The following is a 22117-nucleotide window of genomic DNA, read 5'->3' as shown; positions in this document are numbered from 1 at the left end:
AGGCACCCCCCGCCCTACTTCATGCAAAAATGCCGAGAAGGACACGATTCCTACCCCATATTTCAAAAAATGTTTTATTTACAGTATCGTACACCTCCACCCCCCTGATAGTGGTTTTTTCCTGCCTGAGACCCAGTGAGCAGAAAGGAAACTAATCCCTGGAAATGAATCAGGAGCAGCAGAGGCTGCGCTACAGGTGAGCAGCGAGTGTCCAGGAGGCAGAGAAGGGCCTGGAGAGCAGCACCCATCCCACACCCGAAGGCAGGAGAGGCTCTGACTGCAGCCAGTGCCCCAGAAGAGGGATGGCAGCCCTGGATCAGCACTATCCAGAGCAGCAGGAGGGATCTTGTGCCAGGGTGAGGCCCATGGGGAGCTATCCACCTCCTCCCATCATCCTTTCAACCCCACCGCAACGAGGAGCAGCCTTCCCCAGGGCTCGATGCCCTCTCCCCTTGCCTAGGACGCAGGCAGCAACAACAGCGCAGCCCTGCTGTTCCCCAGTGGCCCCTCGGGGCTGCTCCTGTGCTCCTCGCAGTCCCAGTTTGCCCCAGTATCTCTGTGAGGGGCAGGTAGCTGCTGCTGGGCTGGCAGTTGTGCCCATTCCCCATGAGGCGCAGGACAGCAAAGCCTTGCGAGGCAGTGCCCACCAGGGCGTTCCGGAGGTAGTCCAGGGTCCCAGCCGGGGCTCAGCTGAAGAAATAGGTGGAATCCATCACCTTCTTCAGGTTGAATTCACCTGGGGGAAGGGAGGAAAAGGAGAGGTCAGAGGAGAGCAGGGGCAGGGCAGGAGGGAGCTGGGAAAGCTGCCCCAGCTCAGGGTGGATCAGACAGCAGGGATCTTGGAGCTCTTCCAGGGACTGATGTCCCTCCAAATTTATCTGGGATGGTGGCAGGAAGAGCAAGACAGAAGTGTTAACAGCAGCAAGGCAGGGAAGGACAAGAGGAGCACATGGCCTCAAGGTTGTGCTGCCTCTGGGGTTGTTCAACAGCAAGGGAGACGCTGGCCTGGTCCCTTGTGGAGGCAGAACAACGATCCGCTAAGCCAGACAGCCTGGCAGAGGCAGGGCTGGGAGATTAGGAGGAGTTAAACTAATTGCCTTAATCCCATTGCATGTAGATCATCTAGATCCTGGCAATTACCATGCTGAGTCCCCTCAGTCTCATCTCCAGGCAAATGCCTCCTGGCTGGAAACAGATGGGAGAGGAATAAGATGGGGGATGGGATGAGCTGGGTCAAGCTGGGGAAAATCCCAGGGGCTAAGTTCCAGGGAAGGTAGGGATCGCTCACAGGGGCTCTGCAGCCCAGCCCAGGCAGGAAAACCCGATCCGAGGGGACAGCAGGGCTGGCGAGACCCTCACCACATCCGATTTCACCTCAGTGATTTAGGAGGCCGTTCTCTATCCTGCTCCCTTCAACTCCAAACAGTTCCCAAGCTTGGCAGGTCCCATCCTGTGCTCCTACCTGTCTTGGGGACACTCGACAGCTGCTCCATCAGCTTCTTCTGCCAGAGGGCTCTACTCTCTTTGCCAGGGCTGCATGAACCAGAAGGGAAAGCAAATCAGTGTGGGAGCTCTGGGAGAAGGTGCACCCCCTGCTGCTCCCCACAGCGAGCCCCTGACAACTGGATTTGGCTTCCAAAACAAATCCCAGACCCTGTAGCAGGAGCAGGAGCTCAGGCCTGGCCACAGCAGCCCAAGTCAGGTGCTGAGGCTCCTACATACCCTGCCAGGATTGGGTCAGTCCGTGCTGTCTGGCTTTGTGGTGGTAACAGAGGGAACCACACCAGATCGACCCAGTGTGGGCCTTCACCACACCTCTCGACAGGCTGAGAGCTGGGGTTGTCCAGCCTGGAGAAGAGAAAGCTCCAAGGAGACCTTAGAGCAGCTTCCAGCACTGAAAGGGGCTCCAGGAAAGCTGAGGACAGACTTTAGCAAGGCCTCTTGTGACAGGACAAGGAATAATGTTTTTAAACTAAAGGAGAGATTTAGACTGGATATAAGGAAGAAATTCTTAACGCTGAGGGTGGGGAGGCACCTGTACAGGTTGTGCAGGGAGGCAGCGGAGGCCCCATCCCCAGAAACATTCAAGGTCAGGTTGAATGGGGTTCTGAGCAACCTGATTTGGTTAAAGATGTTTCTCCTCCTGCAGGGCAGCTGGACAGGATGAGCTGTAAAAGTCCCTTCCAACCCAAAGCACTCTATGATTCTGCCTCATACACAGCAGGGAACCCAATGCACTGACATCACAGCCTGCCCCAAGCCCATCAAAGTGTCCAAGCACCAAATCCTATGTCAGTTTTATAGCAAAAGGACGCAGACACCTTGTTTTCCACACCAAGGTCCAAGGCAATTTGAGTGTCAGTCAAGAAGGAAGCACAACTTCCCTCCAGAGCAACCCTCAGGCAGATGAGAACCTGTGAACATCTGCGCATGATGGGAAAGAATCGGTGCGGGTAGGAAGGAGCATGGTGGGGGAATTCCTTGAGGACAAGGAATACCTGCAGTATTTCTCCAGCATGAACTCAGACAGATCTTGCAGGATCTTCTCACTGTGCAGAGCCACAAATTGCTGCCGGCAGATCTGATCCAGGAAACAACAGTTAGTTGAAGGTTAACAGGCGTTTTCTCCCTCCCTTCCCCTCAGCGCTTCTCAGCTAAGACAGGTCAGAGGTGAGGGGCAGGGAAAGCACAGGGCAAGGGTGGGAAGGGGGACGCTGCTGGAAATCAGCCTGGGGACGTGGGGAGCAGAGGCTGATTGACCCCCATCTATGATTCTACTCATGCCTCTCCAGGGGAAAGAGCCCAGGGCAGGACAGAGGCATCAACTCTGCTCAGCACTGCGTTCAGCACTCATTTATAAGCACAGATTCTCCCCCTGCCACCCCCTGAAGGGTGGGAAGAGATGGGGCAGTGGGACTAAGAAACCAGCTGCAGCTACCAGCAACCACCCCAGGTTCACCCGACTGGTAAATCAATGAGCCTATGGAGCAAAGCCCAGGGGAGGGAAGGGCTGGCAAGTGCCCAGAGGACAAATCAGCAAGATCCCCGCTCACGAGGGACCCAGAAGGACGCTTTTACCTGGTTCATGACATCCACGGTGAGCGCGTGAGTCCAGTAGCAATCGTGGACTGAGACGAAGGTCAGACCCTGCCTGGGAGGCAGAAGAAGGTGCCGTCAAGTGGCGCTGGGAGCCCCTTTCTCTGCGATGACACCTACCTAAGACCCTCTCACTGGGACATAAGCAGGGACCACACAAGGAGGGGACTCCCTGCACACTGCCCAAGATCTCTGGAGATAGAGAACCAACACTCCAACCTCCCTGTGTCCCTGCCCTGCTGCCTCCTCTCTTCTCTTCTCTGCCACAAACCCCAGATGCCCATCTACCAGGGAAATCTCTTTCCCACATCACATGCTTTGCCCTGGTGAAGCTCTCCCAGCAGAGACTGAATCCCAGAGGCAGGGAAAAGCCCCGGCTGTGTGCTCCCTACCTGAGGCAGTGCAGAGCCGTGAGCATCATGTGCGTGGAGTCCAGGGAGTGGATGAAGTTGGGTGGGAAGGCGTTCTTCTGCTTCACCGTGTCAGGCTTCCTGCAGCACAGCGTAGGAGATAGGAGGTGAGATACTTCCACAGACAAAGATGAGCGCCAGCACGGAGTCAGTGGCAGCCAACACCCAGGATTGAGCAGGGCAGTCCTGGAGGGCTTCAAGGTCCTGCTAAAGCACAGAACCCTGCTCCTCCTACTGGCTTTCTGCAGCTCAGAGCGACGCTAGGAGCTCTGTCACACTGGCAGGTTCCACTACGATAAGGTTTTGTCCCCAGAGCACAGGCTGGGGACAGCAGGGGCTCAGCAAGGACCGTGGTTTCATACTTACTGGCTGCTGTTGGAATTCCTCACACTCAAGTTCTGCATGCTGCAGTTCAGCTGCAGGGAGAAAGAAAAGGGATCAGCTGTTAAACTGCACAGCCCTACATGCCTGGAGAGGGAATCACGCCTAACAGGAGCTCCTCTGCTCTGCAGGAAACATGCCTGGCTGCCATCAGGGACCTTTCCAGGGCATCCCAGGCCCCGTGGCAGCTGGCAGTGACACCTTGTGTGCCTCCCCTCCTAAGGATGCTGGCAGACTTCCCTCATCCCTTCCCAGCGATCCACTGATTCACCCCGGGAGCACTAAGAGAAGGGCTCCTGGAGGTGAGCGGCTGTGAGGACAAGACAGGCTGGGGAGCCGTGAGTCAGTGCAGCAGCGTGTGGGAGGAGAGAGCAGCGAGACTGAATCACACAAGCCCTGAAGAAGAAGGCTCCTCAACGCGGGGAACGGGCCTGTGCCCCAGCTGCCTGAGTGGGACGGGAGCAGCAGAGCTTCCTCACCAGCCCACCCACACGCTCTGGTCTCTGCAGGAGCGACAAGGCTGGAGGATGTGCCTGCACATACAGATCCTACCTGCTCTGCAAGCTCAGTCGCAGGTGATGCCATCATGACGGGCCTCAGCTGGCTGCCACAAGGCCAGCCTGCCCTGTTCCTGCTTCCCACCATGAGTAGTTGCCCAGGTGGCCAAGAAGGCAATAGCATCCTGGCTTGGATCAGAAACGGCGTGGCCAGCAGGTCCAGGGAGGTTCTTCTCCCTCTGGACTCGGCACTGGGGAGGCCGCTCCTCAAATCCTGGGGTCAGTTCTGGGCCCCTCACCACAAGAAGGATGTTGAGGCTCTGGAGCGAGTCCAGTGAAAAGCAATGAAGCTGGTGAGGGGGCTGGAGAAGAAGAGGAGCAGCTGAGAGAGCTGGGGGTGTTTAGCCTGGAGAAGAGGAGGCTGAGGGGAGACCTCACTGCTCTCTCCAACTCCCTGAAAGGAGGGAGCTGGGCTCTTCTCCCAGGTGACAGAGGACAGGACGAGAGGGAATGGCCTCAAGCTCTGCCAGGGGAGGTTTAGACTGAACATTAGGAAAAAGTTTTTCATGGAAAGGGTCATTGGAACAGGCTGCCCAGGGAGGGGGTTGAGTCCCCTTCCCTGGAGGGGTTTAAGGGACGGGTGGACGAGGTGCTGAGGGACATGGGTTAGTGATTGATGGGAATGGTTGGACTTGATGATCCAGTGGGTCTTTTCCAACCTGGTGATTCTATGATTCCCACCACCACAGAGGGATGGGTAAATGAGTCCCACAGGCCAGATACTCACCACAGTGGATTTGGACCGATAGTAGGGCTGCACAATGGGGAGACCCAGCGGTGTGACCCACTCCACCGTCTGTCCTGACTGGGCAATGAGCTTGGCACTCTCCGTCAGCCAGTTCTTGAAGAGAAAGAAGTAGGAAAGAAAGTGGCTAGAGTTTGTAGGGGCAGCTGGGAGGTGTCATTCCTGCCCAGCCTGACTCCTGTCACCAAGTCCAGTGCTTTGGGGGGAGTTTGCCTCTGCAGGAGGCACAATCCCACACGTCTGGGCTGTGACAGGAAGACCCTCTCTAAGCCAGAATAGCCCTGGTCTATGGATGGAAGGAAGAAGAAAAAGGCAGAGAGAAGTAAGGGGAAACAGGCACCTCACCTGGATATCTCGGGTTGCGGAGAACATCTCCTTGATGCCATTGAACACCTGCTTTACGAGGTACTGAGATGCTTCCCACAAGTATTCCTGCACAGACCAAAGGCAGAGCAAGAGGTCAAGTAAAAAGAAAAGCAAAGCAAAGAGAGGGGACACAGGGTGAGCTAAGAGAGCATCTCCCTGCCTCTGAATTTCCTCCATCACAGACTGTGCTAAGTTCTGAGCTCTGCAGATGGCTGTGGGTTGTGACGGAGGGAGGCTGAGATCAGCATTTCAGGCAGCTCCATGTTCGAGGACAACCTGATCTTCGTGTAACGTCCCTGGATGAACAGAAGGCTCTCACTGCCTCATCTGCCCCAGGAATATAATACACAGCAGAAACACTCCCAGCATCAACCTGCCATGGCAAACCACCCAGCCAGCAAGAACTGTCTCAGGGTAGGGTCACAGAACAAGAAACACGCACCAGGAGCAAGCCTCCAAAACCTCTGCTAGAGACGAGGGCCACTTCCAGAGGGAAGAGCACAGCCACAAACCTTGTTTAGCACCTGAAACACCAGCAGAGGTTGTCTCCCCACCAAGCTGGGCCAAGGAAGGATGAAGAACAGCCCAGTCTGAAGAATCCCTCCCCACTCCCAAGTCCTGGCAGACAGCTCTCCTGCTGGTTGGACAAACCGGGGGGGCTCAAGTCCTGCACGCTCCTCTGGTAGCTGAGATTTGGGGGGTAAGGAGAGAGCAAGGCAGGAAGGAAACCCACAGGAAGGAAAGTGCAGGTACCTCTCCCAGTGAAACATTGCTAGGGGAGGCTGGGGCAGGCACGCTACCTCAGGGAACTCATCAATCTCCTTGAGCCGCTTCTCGATCTGCAGCCGCCCGCCGTAGCGCGTGACACCATACACCACTGTCATCACCGTCTGCTTCACCACCTTGCGGCTGACAAAGCCTTGCAGCACCTGGGCAATCTTCACCCCTTGTTCAGCATCCTTCTTCCGAAACTCTTCCACCTGAGGAGGAAAGTAACCCAGGAGGGTCAGCCCCACGGCAAGCTGTGCCAGCCCAAGCCCCCTCCACGTCTGGGAAAGAGCCAGGGGAACCACAGGAGACCCTCCTAGCTGTGCGCTGCATGGCTTGAACTGCCACCAGAAACCCTGCAGGCCACCTTCTCTTGCCCTGGTTAACAGAGAAGGAATCAAGAGGCATCCAGATCTCAGAGATAACCATGCCCATGAGGACCAGAGCTTTCCACTGCTGCCTCAGCAGTGTCACTTGGCAGGTGGGTGGTGCCGGACATCACAAGGACACAGCACTAAGATTGTGGCTCAGGACTTGTATCAGAAACGGTGTGGCCAGCAGGGCCAGGGAGGTTATTATCCCTCTGGACTCGGCACTGGGGAGACCGCTCCTCGAATCCTGGGGTCAGTTCTGGGCCCCTCAGCACAAGAAGGATGTTGAGGCTCTGGAGCGAGTCCAGAGAAGAGCAACGAAGCTGGTGAAGGGGCTGGAGAACAAGAGGAGCAGCTGAGAGAGCTGGGGGTGTTTAGCCTGGAGAAGAGGAGGCTGAGGGGAGACCTCATTGCTCTCTCCAACTCCCTGAAAGGAGGTTGTGGAGAGGAGGGAGCTGGGCTCTTCTCCCAAGGGACAGGGGACAGGACGAGAGGGAATGGCCTCAAGCTCCACCAGGGGAGGTTTAGGCTGGGCATTAGGAAAAAAATTTCATGGAAAGGGTGATTGGGCACTGGCAGAGGCTGCCCAGGGAGGGGGTTGAGTCACCTTCCCTGGAGGGGTTTAAGGGACGGGTGGACGAGGTGCTGAGGGACACGGTTTAGTGATTGATGGGAATGGTTGGACTCAATGATCCAGTGGGTCTCTCCTCCAACCTGATGATTGGTGCCTCTGCCACCACCAGTGATAGTTCCAACCAAACCATGCACCTTCTGTGTGCTCCTCCCACCCTCTGCAAAGCAGGAGAACTGGAAGGGAGAGCCAGGGGTTCAAGGTCAGTTGATTCTGATGGACCTCAGCACACTTCCCAGCCAGCTCATTTCACACGTCTTGCCAAGAAAACTTAGCAGCAGCGCCAAAGGCTGAATCCTGCTCCTTCCTACCCAGCTCAAAGAAAATCCCAGAACTTGCAGGCCAGCCAACTGTGACCAAGAGATGAGGAATGTTCTACACTCTCTCCTATCTCTCTATCCCTACTTCTCCCAGACTTTGTTCAGGAGAAGCGGACAGCAGAAATCCCAGTGGATTTCTCCTAGCTATCTCCTTCAGGACAGATGAGAGTCTGCACCCTTCTCTGATGACCGATCTTCTTCTGCGCTCCCTCTCCTGCCATCCTCACTTCTCTCTTGGCCAGATCTGTTGCTGGAGCACATCCAGAGAAGAGGAATCGAGCTGGGGAAGGGTCTGGAGAACAGGGGTTCTGGGAGGGGCTGAAGGACCTGGAGCTGTTAAGCCTGGAGAAGAGGAGGCTGATGGGAGACCTGACCACTCTCTGAAGCTCCCAGAAAGGAGGCTGGAGCCAGGCAGGAGTTGGGCCATTTCCCCAAGGAAGAAGAGAAAGGATGAGAGGAAATGGCCTCAAGTTGCGCCAGGGGAGATTTAGATTGGATATTATGAAAAATTCCTTCACCAAAAGGGTTGCCAGAGGCTGCCCAGTGCAGTGGTGGAGTCCCCATCCCTGGAGGGATTCAAAAGCCGTGTGGATGCGGTGCTTACGAACATGGTTTAGTGGTGGAGTTGGCAGTGTAAGGGTTGGACTTGATGATCTTAAAGGCCTTTTCCAACCTAAACGAATCTGTGATTCTGAGATTTCCAGTCAGATCCCCAGTGCAGCTGCTACAGTGGTTCCTGTGACTAGCTCGTGCTTTCCCAGCCCTCTACCCCGGTTTTATCTCCACCTTTCTCCTTGGGAGCTGGAGCAACCCCATGGAACACACTGGTGAGGCGGGGAAGGCAGGTCCTAGAGGACACCTCCCTGCACCCCCGCTGTGCCTCACCTGCTGGGCCACCACGCTGTAGACATCCTGGGGGACACTGCAGGGCATCAGATTGACAGAGATGGCACCAATAAGGTCCCGGCCGAGGGCTGCGTAGTGCTGCAGGCCATTGCAGGAGCCGTCCTGATTGTGGGAAGAAGCACAGGGGTAGAAACAAGGTGTCAGTGTGCAGATGGAGCCCTGCTCATCCGTCCCTGCCCAACAGCACAAGTACAACTGGATCTGAAGGTTGTTGCTTTTATTCCCCTCTTCAGCCAGGTTTGTGGCTGATGTTCCAGCAGCAGCCAGGGCAACACCAGTTTCCATTTTCCTTCCAGCCAGTTTTCCTGTCTGAGTCTCACCACTAACTACTGGGGTTTAGAAAAAGAAAACCTCACATCCCACTGCCCTCTCCAAGAGTTTTCAAAGCCATCAAACCCAGAACATTTGGAAAATAACAAATCTTTCTGGGATGTTAAAAGGAGCCTCAAGAGCTGGCAGCCAAAACAACCTCAGGAAACCCAGGAGTGGGATCAGAGGCAGGGCTAAGCCAAAGGTTGCTCAGCAAGCCCCCGCTGACTCCGAGGCTCCAGCTGGCTGTGCTGCTGCTGCTCCATGGCTGATGAAAACATCATTCTGACAGCAACCAGCTCCAACCCAGCCTTCCCAAAGCTGAAGTTACAAAGGCTCTGACCCATCTGTCACAGCAGCTGCCCCGACAGCCCTCCTGGGACCGAGCACAGCCTGGATGAGATAGGCAGAACCCGAATTGTTGGCGTGGGAACGTCCTGCTGTTCCCCAAACATCACCCAGGGACGTGCTGCTGCTTTGAGCCATCCCTGCTTCTCCTGTGCTTGGGTTTTGCCTGGACAAAGCGAGCCTGCAGCTGCGGGTAGGATCAGCCCTGCTCTCCTCTCCCCTCCTCCCCGCAGCCTGCAGTGCAGCAAGTTGCAGAGCTGGGAATTGACAGGGCTCCGGCAGCCCCGCCGCGGCAGAAGAGCTGCCTCTATTAACTGAGCGCTGATGACTCAGGTGGAAAGAGACTCCGGTGCCCTCCAGAAGAAGTCCTTGCTGGAATTTCATTAACAGCACCCTCCACACGCCCCCGACTGCTCTCTTGATCTTTTGTTGTCATAACAATATCACTTTAGACTGTCTTATCCATATTCCAGCCCATCGCTTCTGGCAGAATACACCCCCGTTCTCCCTTCCCCGAATCGCTAGGGCCCATCTGATCTTCTAACAAGATAAATGAGCAACCCCTCTTGCCAGAAGAACAATTATTCATTGTCCCCCGTGCAGCAAGGGGATTTATCAGCGCAGACAGATAGCTGGCAGGGCAGTGGCTGCAGAGAGAGCTGCTGATCTGCTGGGATGCAGCAGGGAGAAAGGGCTGAGTGCAGGCTAATGGGAGCAGCTGCCTGGGTTCCTCTCTCCAGCTGGGAAGGACAGAGGACTTCAGAGAGCTGAGCACCACTTGAGCAACCACACTTAGAGCACTGGCATGTCTGGGACCAAGCAGCCACATCACTGAATGCAGAGGGCAGAGCTCAGCCCTTCCTCACAGGTCCAGACCTCCCCCACCTTTGCTCCTGCTCGGCTCCAGTCTCCGAACAAGCGCAGGGGAAAGGCCCCCAAAGCCTCAGTGCAGCCCTGAGCACTTCAGACAGGCAGGAGCTGCTCTACGCTTTGCCGCACCCCACCTAGCCAGGGTCAGGCTGATTTCCAGTCCTGATCCTGGTGGCTGGAGAAGGTAAGACTGGCCCAGCTCTCACCCTGTGGGCAGCTGATCGTGATTTCCCAGCCAGGCTCTGCTACAGCCAAAGCAAGCAGAGCAGCACTTAACCGTACCGGTTCATTAATGCAGCAGCATATTACTGGAGGCCTCAAGCCAAGATGCCTGTAGACTGCACTCCCATTCTTAAGAAAGCTTGGCCACACAGCATAGTAAATGCAGCACTGGAGACACGGATGCTTCTGCCCTGCCTGTTTTCCTTTCCCTGCTCCGTCACACCAGGCACGCGGATCCACAGGGTTCTCACCTGGTGAACTGGGAAGTGAGAGATGTAGGCTGCTGGATCCGGGGATCTCGAGGCTTTGGCGATTTCCATACAGCACGCCAAGGCTTGCCAGGGTTCGTCGGTGTTCATCCACCACTTCCTGCCCTGGGAACAAGAAAGCACAGGCTGGTAGGATCAGGCAGTGCTCCTGTGGCATCCCGAAGTATGGGCAGGAGCCCCTGCGCGCTTGGAATATGCTGAGCAAGGCTCCTCCTCCCACCATGCTTCCATTTCCCCAATATCTCATTGTGTTTCCAGGCACAAATGTGTTATTTAGGCCTTGAACAGGAGGTTCTCCAGCCCTCAGATCATCTCCGTGGCCTCCTCTAGACTCGCTCCAACAGCTCCATGTCCTTCCTGTGCTGAGGACTCCAGAACTGAATGCAGGGCTCCAAGTGAGGTCTCATGGGAGAGGAGTAGAGGTGCAAAATGCTCATTTCAAAATCAATTTGATTTCAGTTTTATTTTACTTTCGAGAAGCTATGTCAAATAAGAGGAACGGTTAATTCTCCTCTGAAATTAAAGATGACACTGATCCCTTTTTCCCTGAGCATATTTGTACAATTCCTATTTGGACTCCACCACAGAGGAAATTCCCTGCTTTTCAGTTCAGTCACTGGAGGGGAACCTCCCAACTGCAGGCTGGGCTATTCCCTTGTGGTTCAGGATCCCACCAATCTCTTCCCCACCTACCGTGAGCGGGTAATCGGCTGAGTCCAGGATCTCCTCCATGATTTCATTGGCATACTCCAGCCGCTCCTGCAATGAGTTCTTCTTCTTCAACCCCGTGAGGTTAATGAGGTGGATCTTCAACCAGTCAAGGCCCCTGGGTCCCAGCGGCTTTCCCTCTGCGAAGAGCAGGATGGCGCGGGTGACATCGTTACCGAGGTGGTTGAAATAAGGTGGGCAAGGGTAAGTCCTGCCTCGGAAATCCATGTTGTGAGGAAACCAGAACACCTTGTCCCTGACGTAGTTGGCGATGGAAAGCTTATAGAGTGCATCCATGCGCAAGCTGTGCATCTCAGCCGCCTTCTTCCTGCACAGCAACAACTCGCGCTTCTGGGACTTGCTCAAGGTACACGAATTACTGGGAAGAACAGAAGGCTTGGGAGCCTCAGAGACGGGTGGTGGGATGTCCAGCTTCTCATTGCCTTTGTCATTGAAGATGGAGATGATGATATCCAGCACCGGCTGGTTAATCTTCCAAGCGCAGTTGCCCAGCTGGTTCAGGGCATCCAGCACAGGGTGGAGGTTCACCGGAGGACACTGCTCCAGGAGGAGCTGGTGCTGGATGGCCCCGTCCACAAAGCGCATCAACTTGGTGTTGCTCAGGATAAAGGCACCAAAGTGGGGTGAGGTCCAGGGCACCGGGGGGCACAGCATGGGGATGGCAGAGGAGTTGAAGGTCAGCATGGTCTCTGCTGCATCTGACACAATCTGTGAGAAGATGGGATGGGGTTTCACGAGTCCAACCTGGAGAGGAGAATCAGAGAGGTGAAGGTCAGCAGTAGACGAGGCTGGAACAGCACGTGGACAATCAGCCATTACCTAACGATCATTCTAAGTACTGACGCTGTCCGCAAAAAAAAAACAGAGGCTCCTTCAAGTTGCAGATGACACTAAGCTGGGCGGAAGTGTCGATCTGCTGGAGGGTCGGGAGGCTCCAAAGGGATCTGAACAGGCTGGACCGCTGGGCTGAGACCAATGGCAGGAGGTTTAACAAGGCCAAATGCCGGGTCCTGCACTTGGGGCACAACAACCCTGAGCAGCTCCAGACTAGGAGAAGTCTGGCTGGAAACTGCCTGGAGGAGAGGGACCTGGGGGTGTTGGTTGACAGCGACTGAACATGAGCCAGCAGTGGCCCAGGTGGCCAAGAAGGCCAATGGCATCTTGGCTTGGAGCAGAAACGGCGTGGCCAGCAGGGCCAGGGAGGTTCTTCTCCCTCTGGACTCGGCACTGGGGAGACCGCACCTCGAATCCTGGGGTCAGTTCTGGGCCCCTCACCACAAGAAGGATGTTGAGGCTCTGGAGCGAGTCCAGAGAAGAGCAACGAAGCTGGTGAGGGGGCTGGAGAACAAGAGGAGCGTCTGAGAGAGCTGGGGGGGTTTAGCCTGGAGAAGAGGAGGCTGAGGGGAGAGCTCATTGCTCTCTCCAACTCCCTGAAAGGAGGTTGTGGAGAGGAGGGAGCTGGGCTCTTCTCCCAAGGGACAGGGGACAGGACGAGAGGGAATGGCCTCAAGCTCCATCAGGGGAGGTTCAGGCTGGACATTAGGAAAAAATTTTTCATGGAAAGGGTCATTGGTCCCTGGCAGAGGCTGCCCAGGGAGGGGGTTGAGTCCCCTTCCCTGGAGGGGTTTAAGGGTCAGGTGGATGAGGTGCTACGGGACATGGTTTAGTATTTGATAGGAATGGTTGGACTCGATGATCAGGTGGGTCTTTTCCAACCTGGTGATTCTATGATTCTAAGTGACCCTGAGCAGGTAAGGCCCCAGGGAAAGAAAAGGGCCAGTTTGGGTGAAGAGGTGACCTGCCCAGTCCCAGAGCCTCCAGGACAAGACTCACCTGCCAGCTGCTGTGGAACGAGTAGATGTGGTAGAGGACGGGGATGAGCTTGGGCTCCAGGCGAGGATTGAGGATGTTCCTGGGCACCTTGACAGCCTGCACCAGGAGTTCCAGCATGTGCATGCCCAGGCGCATGACGAGCATGTATGGCCAGCTGCAGTCCTTCAAGTTGAGGGAAGGCCCAAAGCCCGCTTCCGACACCAGCTTCTCCCAGTATTCTCGTGGCAAGTAATTGTCAGGCTGGGTGGTGGAAGGAGAAAGTCAGGTCAGCCAGAGAAGCCAGCCAGGGGTTTTGCCAGATGGGATCTATGTATCTGGCACATGGCTCTGAGACAGACCCTCCTGTCTTGGTGGCCCTGTGAGGTCCTCCCTGACAGGGATATTTGAAGAAGGACTGCTGAGGTGCTGAGGTGCTTGGGGCAAGCCCAACAGCAAGAACCTGCTTCAGCTGCAGGGCAACTCCAACCCTCCTTTCCAGACTGCAGATCTGCCTCCCCAGCCACACACACAGCTCTGGGAACAATCTGCTCAGCCTTGTGCTGCCCGGGTCAGTGGTCTTGACCCCTTCCTCCCCACCCATCCTGCCCTGCAAAGCGCACCCTCCTTGGGCCCCAGAGCTCTCCTGTATGGGATGCTCCAAGGGGTCAATTCTGCAGATATCACAGAAACATAGAATCACCAGGTTGGAAAAGACCCACCGGATCATCGAGTCCAACCATTCCCATCAATCACTAAACCATGTCCCTCAGCACCTCGTCCACCCGTCCCTTAAACCCCTCCAGGGAAGGGGACTCAACCCCCTCCCTGGGCAGCCTCTGCCAGTGCCCAATGACCCTTTCTGTGAAATTTTTTTTCCTGATGTCCAGCCTGAACCTCCCCTGGTGGAGCTTGAGCCCATTCCCTCTCGTCCTGTCCCCTGTCCCTTGGGAAAAGAGCCCAGCTCCCTCCTCTCCACAACCTCCTTTCAGGGAGTTGGAGAGAGCAATGAGGTCTCCCCTCAGCCTCCTCTTCTCCAGCTAAACACCCCCAGCTCCCTCAGCTGCTCCTCTTGTTTTCCAGCCCCTTCACCAGCTTCATTGCTCTTCTCTGGACTCGCTCCAGAGCCTCAACATCCTTCTTGTGCTGAGGGGCCCAGAACTGACCCCAGGCTTCGAGGAGCGGTCTCCCCAGTGCTGAGTCCAGAGGGAGAAGAACCTCCCTGGACCTGCTGGTCACACCGTTTCTGATCCAAGCCAAGATGCCATTGGCCTTCTTGGCCACGTGGGCACACTGCTGGCTCATAATCATGGAATGGTTTGGGTTGGAAGGGACCTTAAAGCCCATCCGGTTCCAAACTGCCTCTCCCTGTCTCTGTCCTGCAACCTGCAGGCCCCAGGGCCGCCCTCTCGCAGGTGAACCAACCTGGCTGTCCTTTGCCAGCAGGTGGATATAGTCCTCATAGACCTCCTGCACCTTCTCCAGCTGGCCGCTGCGCTTCTTCCTCTGGGTGATGTATCTGTCATAGACCTTGGAGCCCAGCTCCCGGGCCAAGACAGCCAGGGATTCTCCTTGTGGAGAGAGGGTGTTGAGGATCTGAGAAAGGGGAAGGCAAAGAGGGTCTTAAGGAGGAAGGAACAGAAAGACAGAGCAGAGAGACAAAGCAGGAGTTAAAACCCCCTATGTGGGGAGCACAGAAAGATGCTGATTCCCGTGACGCTGAGCAGAAGATGAGGAAGAAAATACGGCCACGACAGAGTTGGGGCTTCTCTGGCTGCTCAGCACAGGGAGCAGACAGAGCCTTCACCTAATAACCTGGGCAAACTTTGAGGCTCATGTTCCGATTCTGCTGGGCTGAGCAGGATATCAGCACTCTGTGGCAGCCCCACGGCCACCCCAGCAGCCCCATTCCTGTGGCTCTGTGAAGGGCAGAAAGGGTCCTACCTGCAGCATGATGGCCACGTACTCCTTATCTGGCAGCAGGCACAGGTAGGGATAGAGAATCTTGTACCCCGATGCTGTCTTAAGCTTGGACATGTTGTGCTTCGACTTCTGCAGGGCCTGGAGGATGGAGTCGTGCCACCGGGACCGCAGAGTGTCCAGCAGTTTGCGCTACAAAGAGGTGGAAGAAAGACAATAATGCTGCGGTGAGCGCGTGCCACTAGGGAGCTGCTTCCCTCTTTAGGTCACCAACCCAAGAATCTCTCCCACAGGGCTGAGCTGACTCCCTTCCTCCAGACTCTGAGCTTTACCGCTTTGATGGCTTGTGGGGTGAGAGGTTTGATCGACTCCACTGACTCGATGGTTACAGTGCTGTCCAGCTCCATCTCCAGCTGCTGCTGAAAGCGCTCCCGCAGCTCCTGCGCAGAGAAATCCAGCTTGGGGTACGACAACACCTTCTCCTGTAACAAGAACAAGGCATTAAGTGCCAAAAATCAAGGGTAGAGAAGACATGCTCGTTCTCTCAGCTTCCCTGCAAGAGGCACGTGGTACGAGTCCCTGCTGGGGGCAACTTTCTGGGATCACTGAGTCCACAGGTCTGAGGCCTCTGGCAGGCAAACCCCAGGGAGGCTGGAGTCACAGGCCTCTCCAGAGGCTGCTCTGTTCCTGTATCATGGTCAAGCATCCCCCCAGGCACCCCCTCCAGTGTATGAAGGTCATCTCCAGCCTGCCCTGCCAGCCTTCAGCTTCTCCTTTCCTCTGTAAGGCTGTTGGTCCTCAGAACAAGAAGTTGCCTCGCGATTTATGTGGGCTATTGACCAGAGATTGGACTAAAGAGTTCTTCCTGTATCAGAGCCTTGGGCTGGACTTGAGGACACCAGCGAGCACCATTTGAGAGCTCCACCACCTCTCTTAGGTGCAGAGACATCCCCGAGTGAGCTCTGTGGCTTACTTTAGAGTAGAAGTCCTGAAGCAAAGACGACTTGCAGTGCTGGGGGTTGGCTGGAGGGGGCAGCTGGTAGTTAGGCTGAACAATCCTGATGGCCTTCAGCACCTTTTCCTTCTCATCCTCCTCAAACAGGCACTTCTGAAAGAGCTCATCCACATGGAAGCCATCATTCTCCAGCTGCTGCACCCATCTGAAGAGAGGCAGATAAGATAAGCTTAATCTTTCACAGGGTGCTGCACATGTTGTACAGAAATCAGCACATAACGAAGCAGAGAATAAAGTTTTTAAGCCAAAGACTAAGGATGGAGAAGACAGATGGGGGTGAGGCGTTTTGAGGATTCAAGAGCCTTGACTCTATCAGGCTTTTCCTTCCTCACTTGTGCCCTCAACAGAACTGCCGGGACCCACGTAAGATACAGCAGAGGACAAAGCCACCCCTCCCAAATCCCTGGCAGCCACAAAAGCAAAGCCCTCTCCCAAAGCAGGGTTTGGGGGGCCAGCCCCCACCAAGAATTAGCTCTGAGCACAGGGCAGGAGACCGATACATGGCTCCAGGCCATTCAGGAGGACCAGTGGGGCCTCTCCATGCCAGGTGGTCCCCAGCAGCTCTCCTCTGTGCCACGCTCCACACCAGGGCAGCTGCAGGAGAGTGAAATGTCTCATTGGGAAGGCTCTGACAGCCCTGGGAAATGGGTTGTGCCCTGGGATGCCTCCTCCTTTCTCCTGTGTGCTCTGCAAAGCATGCTCAGGGCAGCAAACACTAAAAGCCTTGCAGCAACTTGCACCTGACCATGCTGATGTCTGCCCAGCCCCAGGAGGAGGGAGAACTATGCAGAAACGGGCATAACGAGGAACCCCAGAGAAAGCAGATGCCTCAGTCCACCAAACACGTTTTTGCCAGGCAACCTGGAAGCACGATGCTGTCCTGCAGGAGCACAGGAGCTCTCCCTGCCCTCCACAGAGCCAGGAGACAGCGCTTGGGGCTGCAGGAACTGCTGGGGTGGGAGCTGCCTTGAGAGCACAGCCTGTCCCGACAAGGTCATCCGCCTCAGGTTACAGCAATCAATTATCCACCTCTGCAGCCCGCATCTCTGCTGAGCAGGCGGCTTTCACCTTCACATGTGGGGTGAGGAGGCTGAGCTCTGCTGCTGCTGTGAAAACAAGCAGGTTCCTTCAAACAACCCCGCTCTCCCCCTCAGTCTGAGCCAGTAGAACAGAGACCACAGGGTCAGTCACAGCTTGGGGAAAAGGGGCAGGGGCCTGTGGTTCATGCACTGAGCGTGGGAACCAGGATGCACGGCTGCAATAGCCATGAGCAGATGCAATTCCTGCAGGAAGCTCTCTTCTCTGCAGCCCCCATCACTGCCAGTGATCAGAATCCTCTGCACGCGTCAACATCTCCCGCTCCCCAGCCTCACAGAGGATCATAGAATCATCAGGTTGGAAAAGACCCACCGGATCATCGAGTCCAACCATTCCCATCAATCACTAACCCATGTCCCTCAGCACCTCATCCACCCGGCCCTTAAACCCCTCCAGGGAAGGGGACTCAACCCCCTCCCTGGGCAGCCTCTGCCAGGGACCAATCACCCTTTCCATGAAAAATTTTTTCCTAATGTCCAGCCTGAACCTCCCCTGGTGGAGCTTGAGGCCATTCCCTCTCATCCTGTCCCCTGTCACTTGGGACAAGAGCCCAGCTCCCTCCTCTCCACAACCTCCTTTCAGGGAGTTGCAGAGAGCAATGAGGTCTCCCCTCAGCCTCCTCTTCTCCAGGCTAAACACCCCCAGCTCTCTCAGCCGCTCCTCTTCTTCTCCAGCCCCCTCACCAGCTTCGTTGCTCTTCTCTGGACTCGCTCCAGAGCCTCAACATCCTTCTTGTGCTGAGGGGCCCAGAACTGACCCCAGGATTCGAGGAGCGGTCTCCCCAGTGCTGAGTCCAGAGGGAGAAGAACCTCCCTGGACCTGCTGGCCACGCCGTTTCTGATCCAAGCCAAGATGCCATTGGCCTTCTTGGCCACCTGGGCCACTGCTGGCTCATGTTCAGTCGGCTGTCAATCAAGACCTCCAGGTCTTTCTCCTAGTCTTCATCCTAGAGGATGCTGCAAAACTGCATCCTCCTGGCTCTGCTGGGCTGGAGCTGGGATGCGGGGCGCAGCAGAGCCCAGAGCCCCACCTGCCGACTGGCCTGGCCAGCACTGGGTGACAGGGGAGGGAGGACAGGCAGATCAGGACGCCAGCAGCACAGCCAGGCCCCCAGCAGGCATAGAAAGCAAAGCAGGCAGGAGGGAGCCCCTGGCAGCTCTGCGAAAACAGCGAGTGAAGCACGTTACCTCTGGATGGTTTTGGAGGACAATGGGTTTCGGCCCAGGCACTCCAGCGCTGCTGCGTACGAGTCCAGGTTGGGCTGGAGGCCGACGGCTGCCAGCATGGAAAACAGCCGGTTGACGCAGCGCAAGTGTCCCTGCAGGTAAGAAGGAAAGAGGGTGCTGACACCAACACCAGCAGCTCCAAATCACGGCTTCACGCCACTCGGCTCCTGTTCCAAGTCAACCACATCTGCCCTGCGTCATCCCCTTCCTCCCCCCAAAGCCAGCTCACAAGAATCAGTGGCCTCATTCAGTGGCCTCCTACCTGCTCCACCCTCATCAGCAGAAGCCAAGCCCTTCTTGAATGCTTGCTGAAGGCTCTAAGGAGAACTTAGAGCCACCTACCACAACTGAAAGGGGCTCCAGGAAAGCTGGGGAGGGGCTCTTGATCAGGGCTTGCAGGGATGGGATGAGGGGGAATGGTTTTCAGCTGAAAGGGGAGATTAAGACAAAATCTGCCCCATCCCTGGAGGTGTTCAAGGCCAGGTAGGATGGGGCTTGGAGCAACCTGATCCCGTAGGAGGTGTGGTGGAACTGGACGGACTTCAGGGCCCCTTCCAACCCAAATTATTCTACGATTTGATGACCCGGCTGACACAGACACAACCATGTCCACTGCCTGAACAAGCGTGAGGCTCTTCCTCCTAAGCCAGCCCCGTTCTCCCCCTTGGCCACCAAGAAAACCCACCCAGGGCAGCAGCCCCCACATCGGTACCTTTCTTGCCCAACTCCGCATCACAATGTTGTACGCATTGACATTCAAAAGCCTTCTCTTCACAGGGGAGTGATGGTACGAGAGAAGGAACCTCTCGGCCTTCTCTGGCTGCTGCAAGAAGAGGAAGCATTCCAGGTTGGACTGGATGGTCTGCTGTAGAATCTTGTACTGGTTGCCATCCCTGTCCTCCTGCACCCGCTGAGGCCTCCGTGCCTTGGCACCCTTGTTCGCTGCTGCCACTCTCGGCTTGCTGTGGGCGTAGGCGCCATGGGGGCCGGGGTGGCTGTGGCTCCAGGCAGCAGCCTCTTTAGCCTTCAGGCTCTTCTTGGCTTTGATCTTCACGTTGCTCTCTGGCTTGGCCTTGCTCTCTGCCTTGGCCTTGGCCACTGGAGCCAGCTGGGCAGCAATAGATAACCTCCGCTCCACCTTCAGCTGTCGTATCCGCATCTCTTTCTTCGACTTTTCCACCCAGCTGCTGGGCCACGCTGGTTTGTCATCCCTTTGCCTCAGGGCGGGCTGCTTCTCCGTGGGGCTGGGAACCACAACTTTCTGCAACGGAGGCGCCAGCTCCACCTTGTTGACTGTCACCTCCGGGACGTTACTAGCTTGGAGCTGCTTCACTCGGGCTTTCAGCACTGAGAGGAAACACACAGCCAGGGAGAAGTGAAGGGATGCAAGGCACGGCAGAGGTTGTGTCGTGTCCCAGCACCTCACCCAGCAACAGAGAATCACAGAATCATTAAGGTTGGAAAAGAACTCTAAGCTCATCCAGTCCAACCATCAGCCCAACACAACCATCCCTACTAAATCATGGCCCAAAGTGCCATGTCTGCGTGGTTTTTGAGTCCCTCCAGGGCTGGTGACTCCACCACTGCCCTGGGCTGCCTCTGCCAGGGCTTCACCACTCTTTCATTAAGTTATTTTTCCTAATATCCATGCTCAGGGCAAGAGAGTTTGCACAAGGATTCTTCCCTCCTGGGTCCTGCCGCTCCCAACAACCTCCCTCTTTCTGGGAACCACTTGCACGCCATGCCCATCTCAGCAGCCGAGAGAACCCAACAACGTCAAAAGAAGAACTGGCTCACGTGTGTCACCTGCTGCCTGCTCACCCCACTGCACCTCTCCAATAATCTCATCATAGAATCATAGAATCACCAGGTTGGAAGAGACCCACCAGATCATCGAGTCCAACCATTCCCATCAATCACTAAACCATGTCCCTCAGCACCTCGTCCACCCGTCCCTTAAACCCCTCCAGGGAAGGTGACTCAACCCCCTCCCTGGGCAGGCTACAAATATTTCCAGTCCCAAATATCTTCATTACGGGAAGGCTCCTAACAATTCTCCTAGACATTGAACAAGGGAAACCCCTGCAGCTCTTCTAGCCCTCCCCAACTCACCTTCCAGCAGCTCAGTTCTCTCACAGATGGTATTTCTTGCTGCCTTCTCCTTGGTGCTGGCGGAGGAGTAGTTCCTGAGAACACTCCCTGCAGCAGAAAGACACAAAGACCAGGAGATCAGGAAGGTTTCATCCCTTACTGCTGCCTGCACCACAGCACGGCTGGGCCCCAGGGAGGAAGGCGCAGAGGGGAAAGGGTGAGTGGCATTTTTCAGCTCAGCCTGGGGGGATGCCCTGGTCCACATGGACCCCACAGGCCCTGATCCAGCCTGAGGGGATCCCATACCCGCAGGGACCCCACAGCCCTGTCCTGGGGGATCCCAGACCTGCAGAAACCCCACAGCCCTGTCTGCGGGGATCCCAAACCCACAGGGACCCCACGGCCCTGTCCTGGGGGGATACCACATCCGCAGGGACCCCACAGCCCCATCCTGGGGGGGATTCCAGACCCACAGGGACCCCACGGCCCCGTCCTGGGGGGATCCCAGACCCACAGGGACCCCACGGCCCTGTCCTGGGGGGGATCCCAGACCCACAGGGACCCCACGGCCCTGTCCTGGGGGGGATCCCAGACCCACAGGGACCCCACGGCCCTGTCCTGGGGGGGATCCCAGACCCACAGGGACACCCATGACCCCCAGCCCCGTCCTGCGGGGGGATGCCCAGGCCCACAGAGACCCCCCCAGCCCCGGGCCCGGCCCCCCTCGGTCTCAGGCCCCTCACCGGCGGCCCGCAGCGGGGCCGGGCCGAGCAGCGCCGGCCGCAGCCGCAGCAGCGACATCCCCCGCGCTACGCCGCCATGCCGCGCCGCGGGGCACGCCGGGAGCCGCCGCGGGGCACGCCGGGAGTCGTAGTTTCAGTGCCGACGAGGGGCACGCCGGGAGCCGCGGTTTCTGCTCCACCGCGAGACTACAACTCCCATAGTGCAGCGCGGCTGCGCCCCGAGCGCCCCCTGGCAGCCGCGGTAGGATCCGACGGGAGCGGGATGGAGCCCGAGGGGCGGGACACGGGGATGGGACACGAGCCAGCAGGGGCCCTGTGGCCAAGAAGGCCAATGGCATCTTGGCTTGGATCAGAAACGGCGTGGCCAGCAGGGCCAGGGAGGTTCTTCTCCCTCTGGACTCGGCACTGGGGAGACCGCTCCTCGAATCCTGGGGTCAGTTCTGGGCCCCTCACCACAAGAAGGATGTTGAGGCTCTGGAGCGAGTCCAGAGAAGAGCAACGAAGCTGGTGAGGGGGCTGGAGAAGAAGAGGAGCGACTGAGAGAGCTGGGGGTGTTTAGCCTGGAGAAGAGGAGGCTGAGGGGAGACCTCATTCCTCTCTCCAACTCCCTGAAAGGAGGTTGTGGAGAGGAGGGAGCTGGGCTCTTCTCCCAAGTGACAGAATCGTAGAATCATGGAATCACCAGGTTGGAAGAGACCCACCGGATCATCGAGTCCAACCATTCTCATCAATTGCTAACCCATGTCCCTCAGCACCTCATCCACCTGTCCCTTAAACCCCTCCAGGGAAGGTGACTCAACCCCCTTCCTGGGCAGCCTCTGCCAGTGCCCAATGACCCTTTCTGTGAAGATTTTTTTCTGAATGTCCAGCCTGACCCTCCCCTGGTGGAGCTTGAGGCCATTCCCTCTCGTCCTGTC

The 22117-nt window shown here is 56.6% G+C and overlaps 1 protein-coding gene across 1 annotated transcript; it reads right to left on the bottom strand.

Annotated features, from left to right (window-relative positions):
• Positions 1–58: 58 nt before the first annotated feature.
• POLRMT (RNA polymerase mitochondrial) lies at positions 59–21317 on the bottom strand. Its single transcript, XM_069877988.1, has 21 exons — positions 21201–21317; positions 20479–20565; positions 19079–19713; positions 18328–18458; positions 16001–16187; positions 15360–15509; positions 15052–15219; positions 14533–14703; positions 13132–13371; positions 11263–12042; positions 10552–10674; positions 8531–8653; positions 6356–6535; positions 5535–5621; positions 5172–5285; positions 3873–3922; positions 3489–3587; positions 3079–3151; positions 2499–2581; positions 1463–1533; positions 59–736 (listed from the first exon to the last, which is right to left on the bottom strand). Exons 1-21 carry the CDS (start codon positions 21256–21258, stop codon positions 687–689), a joined length of 3660 nt encoding a protein of 1219 aa, XP_069734089.1. The 5' UTR covers positions 21259–21317; the 3' UTR covers positions 59–686.
• Between the last annotated feature and the right edge of the window lie 800 nt (positions 21318–22117).

This window comes from Phaenicophaeus curvirostris, chromosome 28, assembly GCF_032191515.1.
Source record: "Phaenicophaeus curvirostris isolate KB17595 chromosome 28, BPBGC_Pcur_1.0, whole genome shotgun sequence".
NCBI classification, from domain to species: domain Eukaryota; kingdom Metazoa; phylum Chordata; class Aves; order Cuculiformes; family Cuculidae; genus Phaenicophaeus; species Phaenicophaeus curvirostris.
Note: the sequence above shows the minus strand (reverse complement) of the source record. Positions and strands in the feature narration are given on the sequence as shown.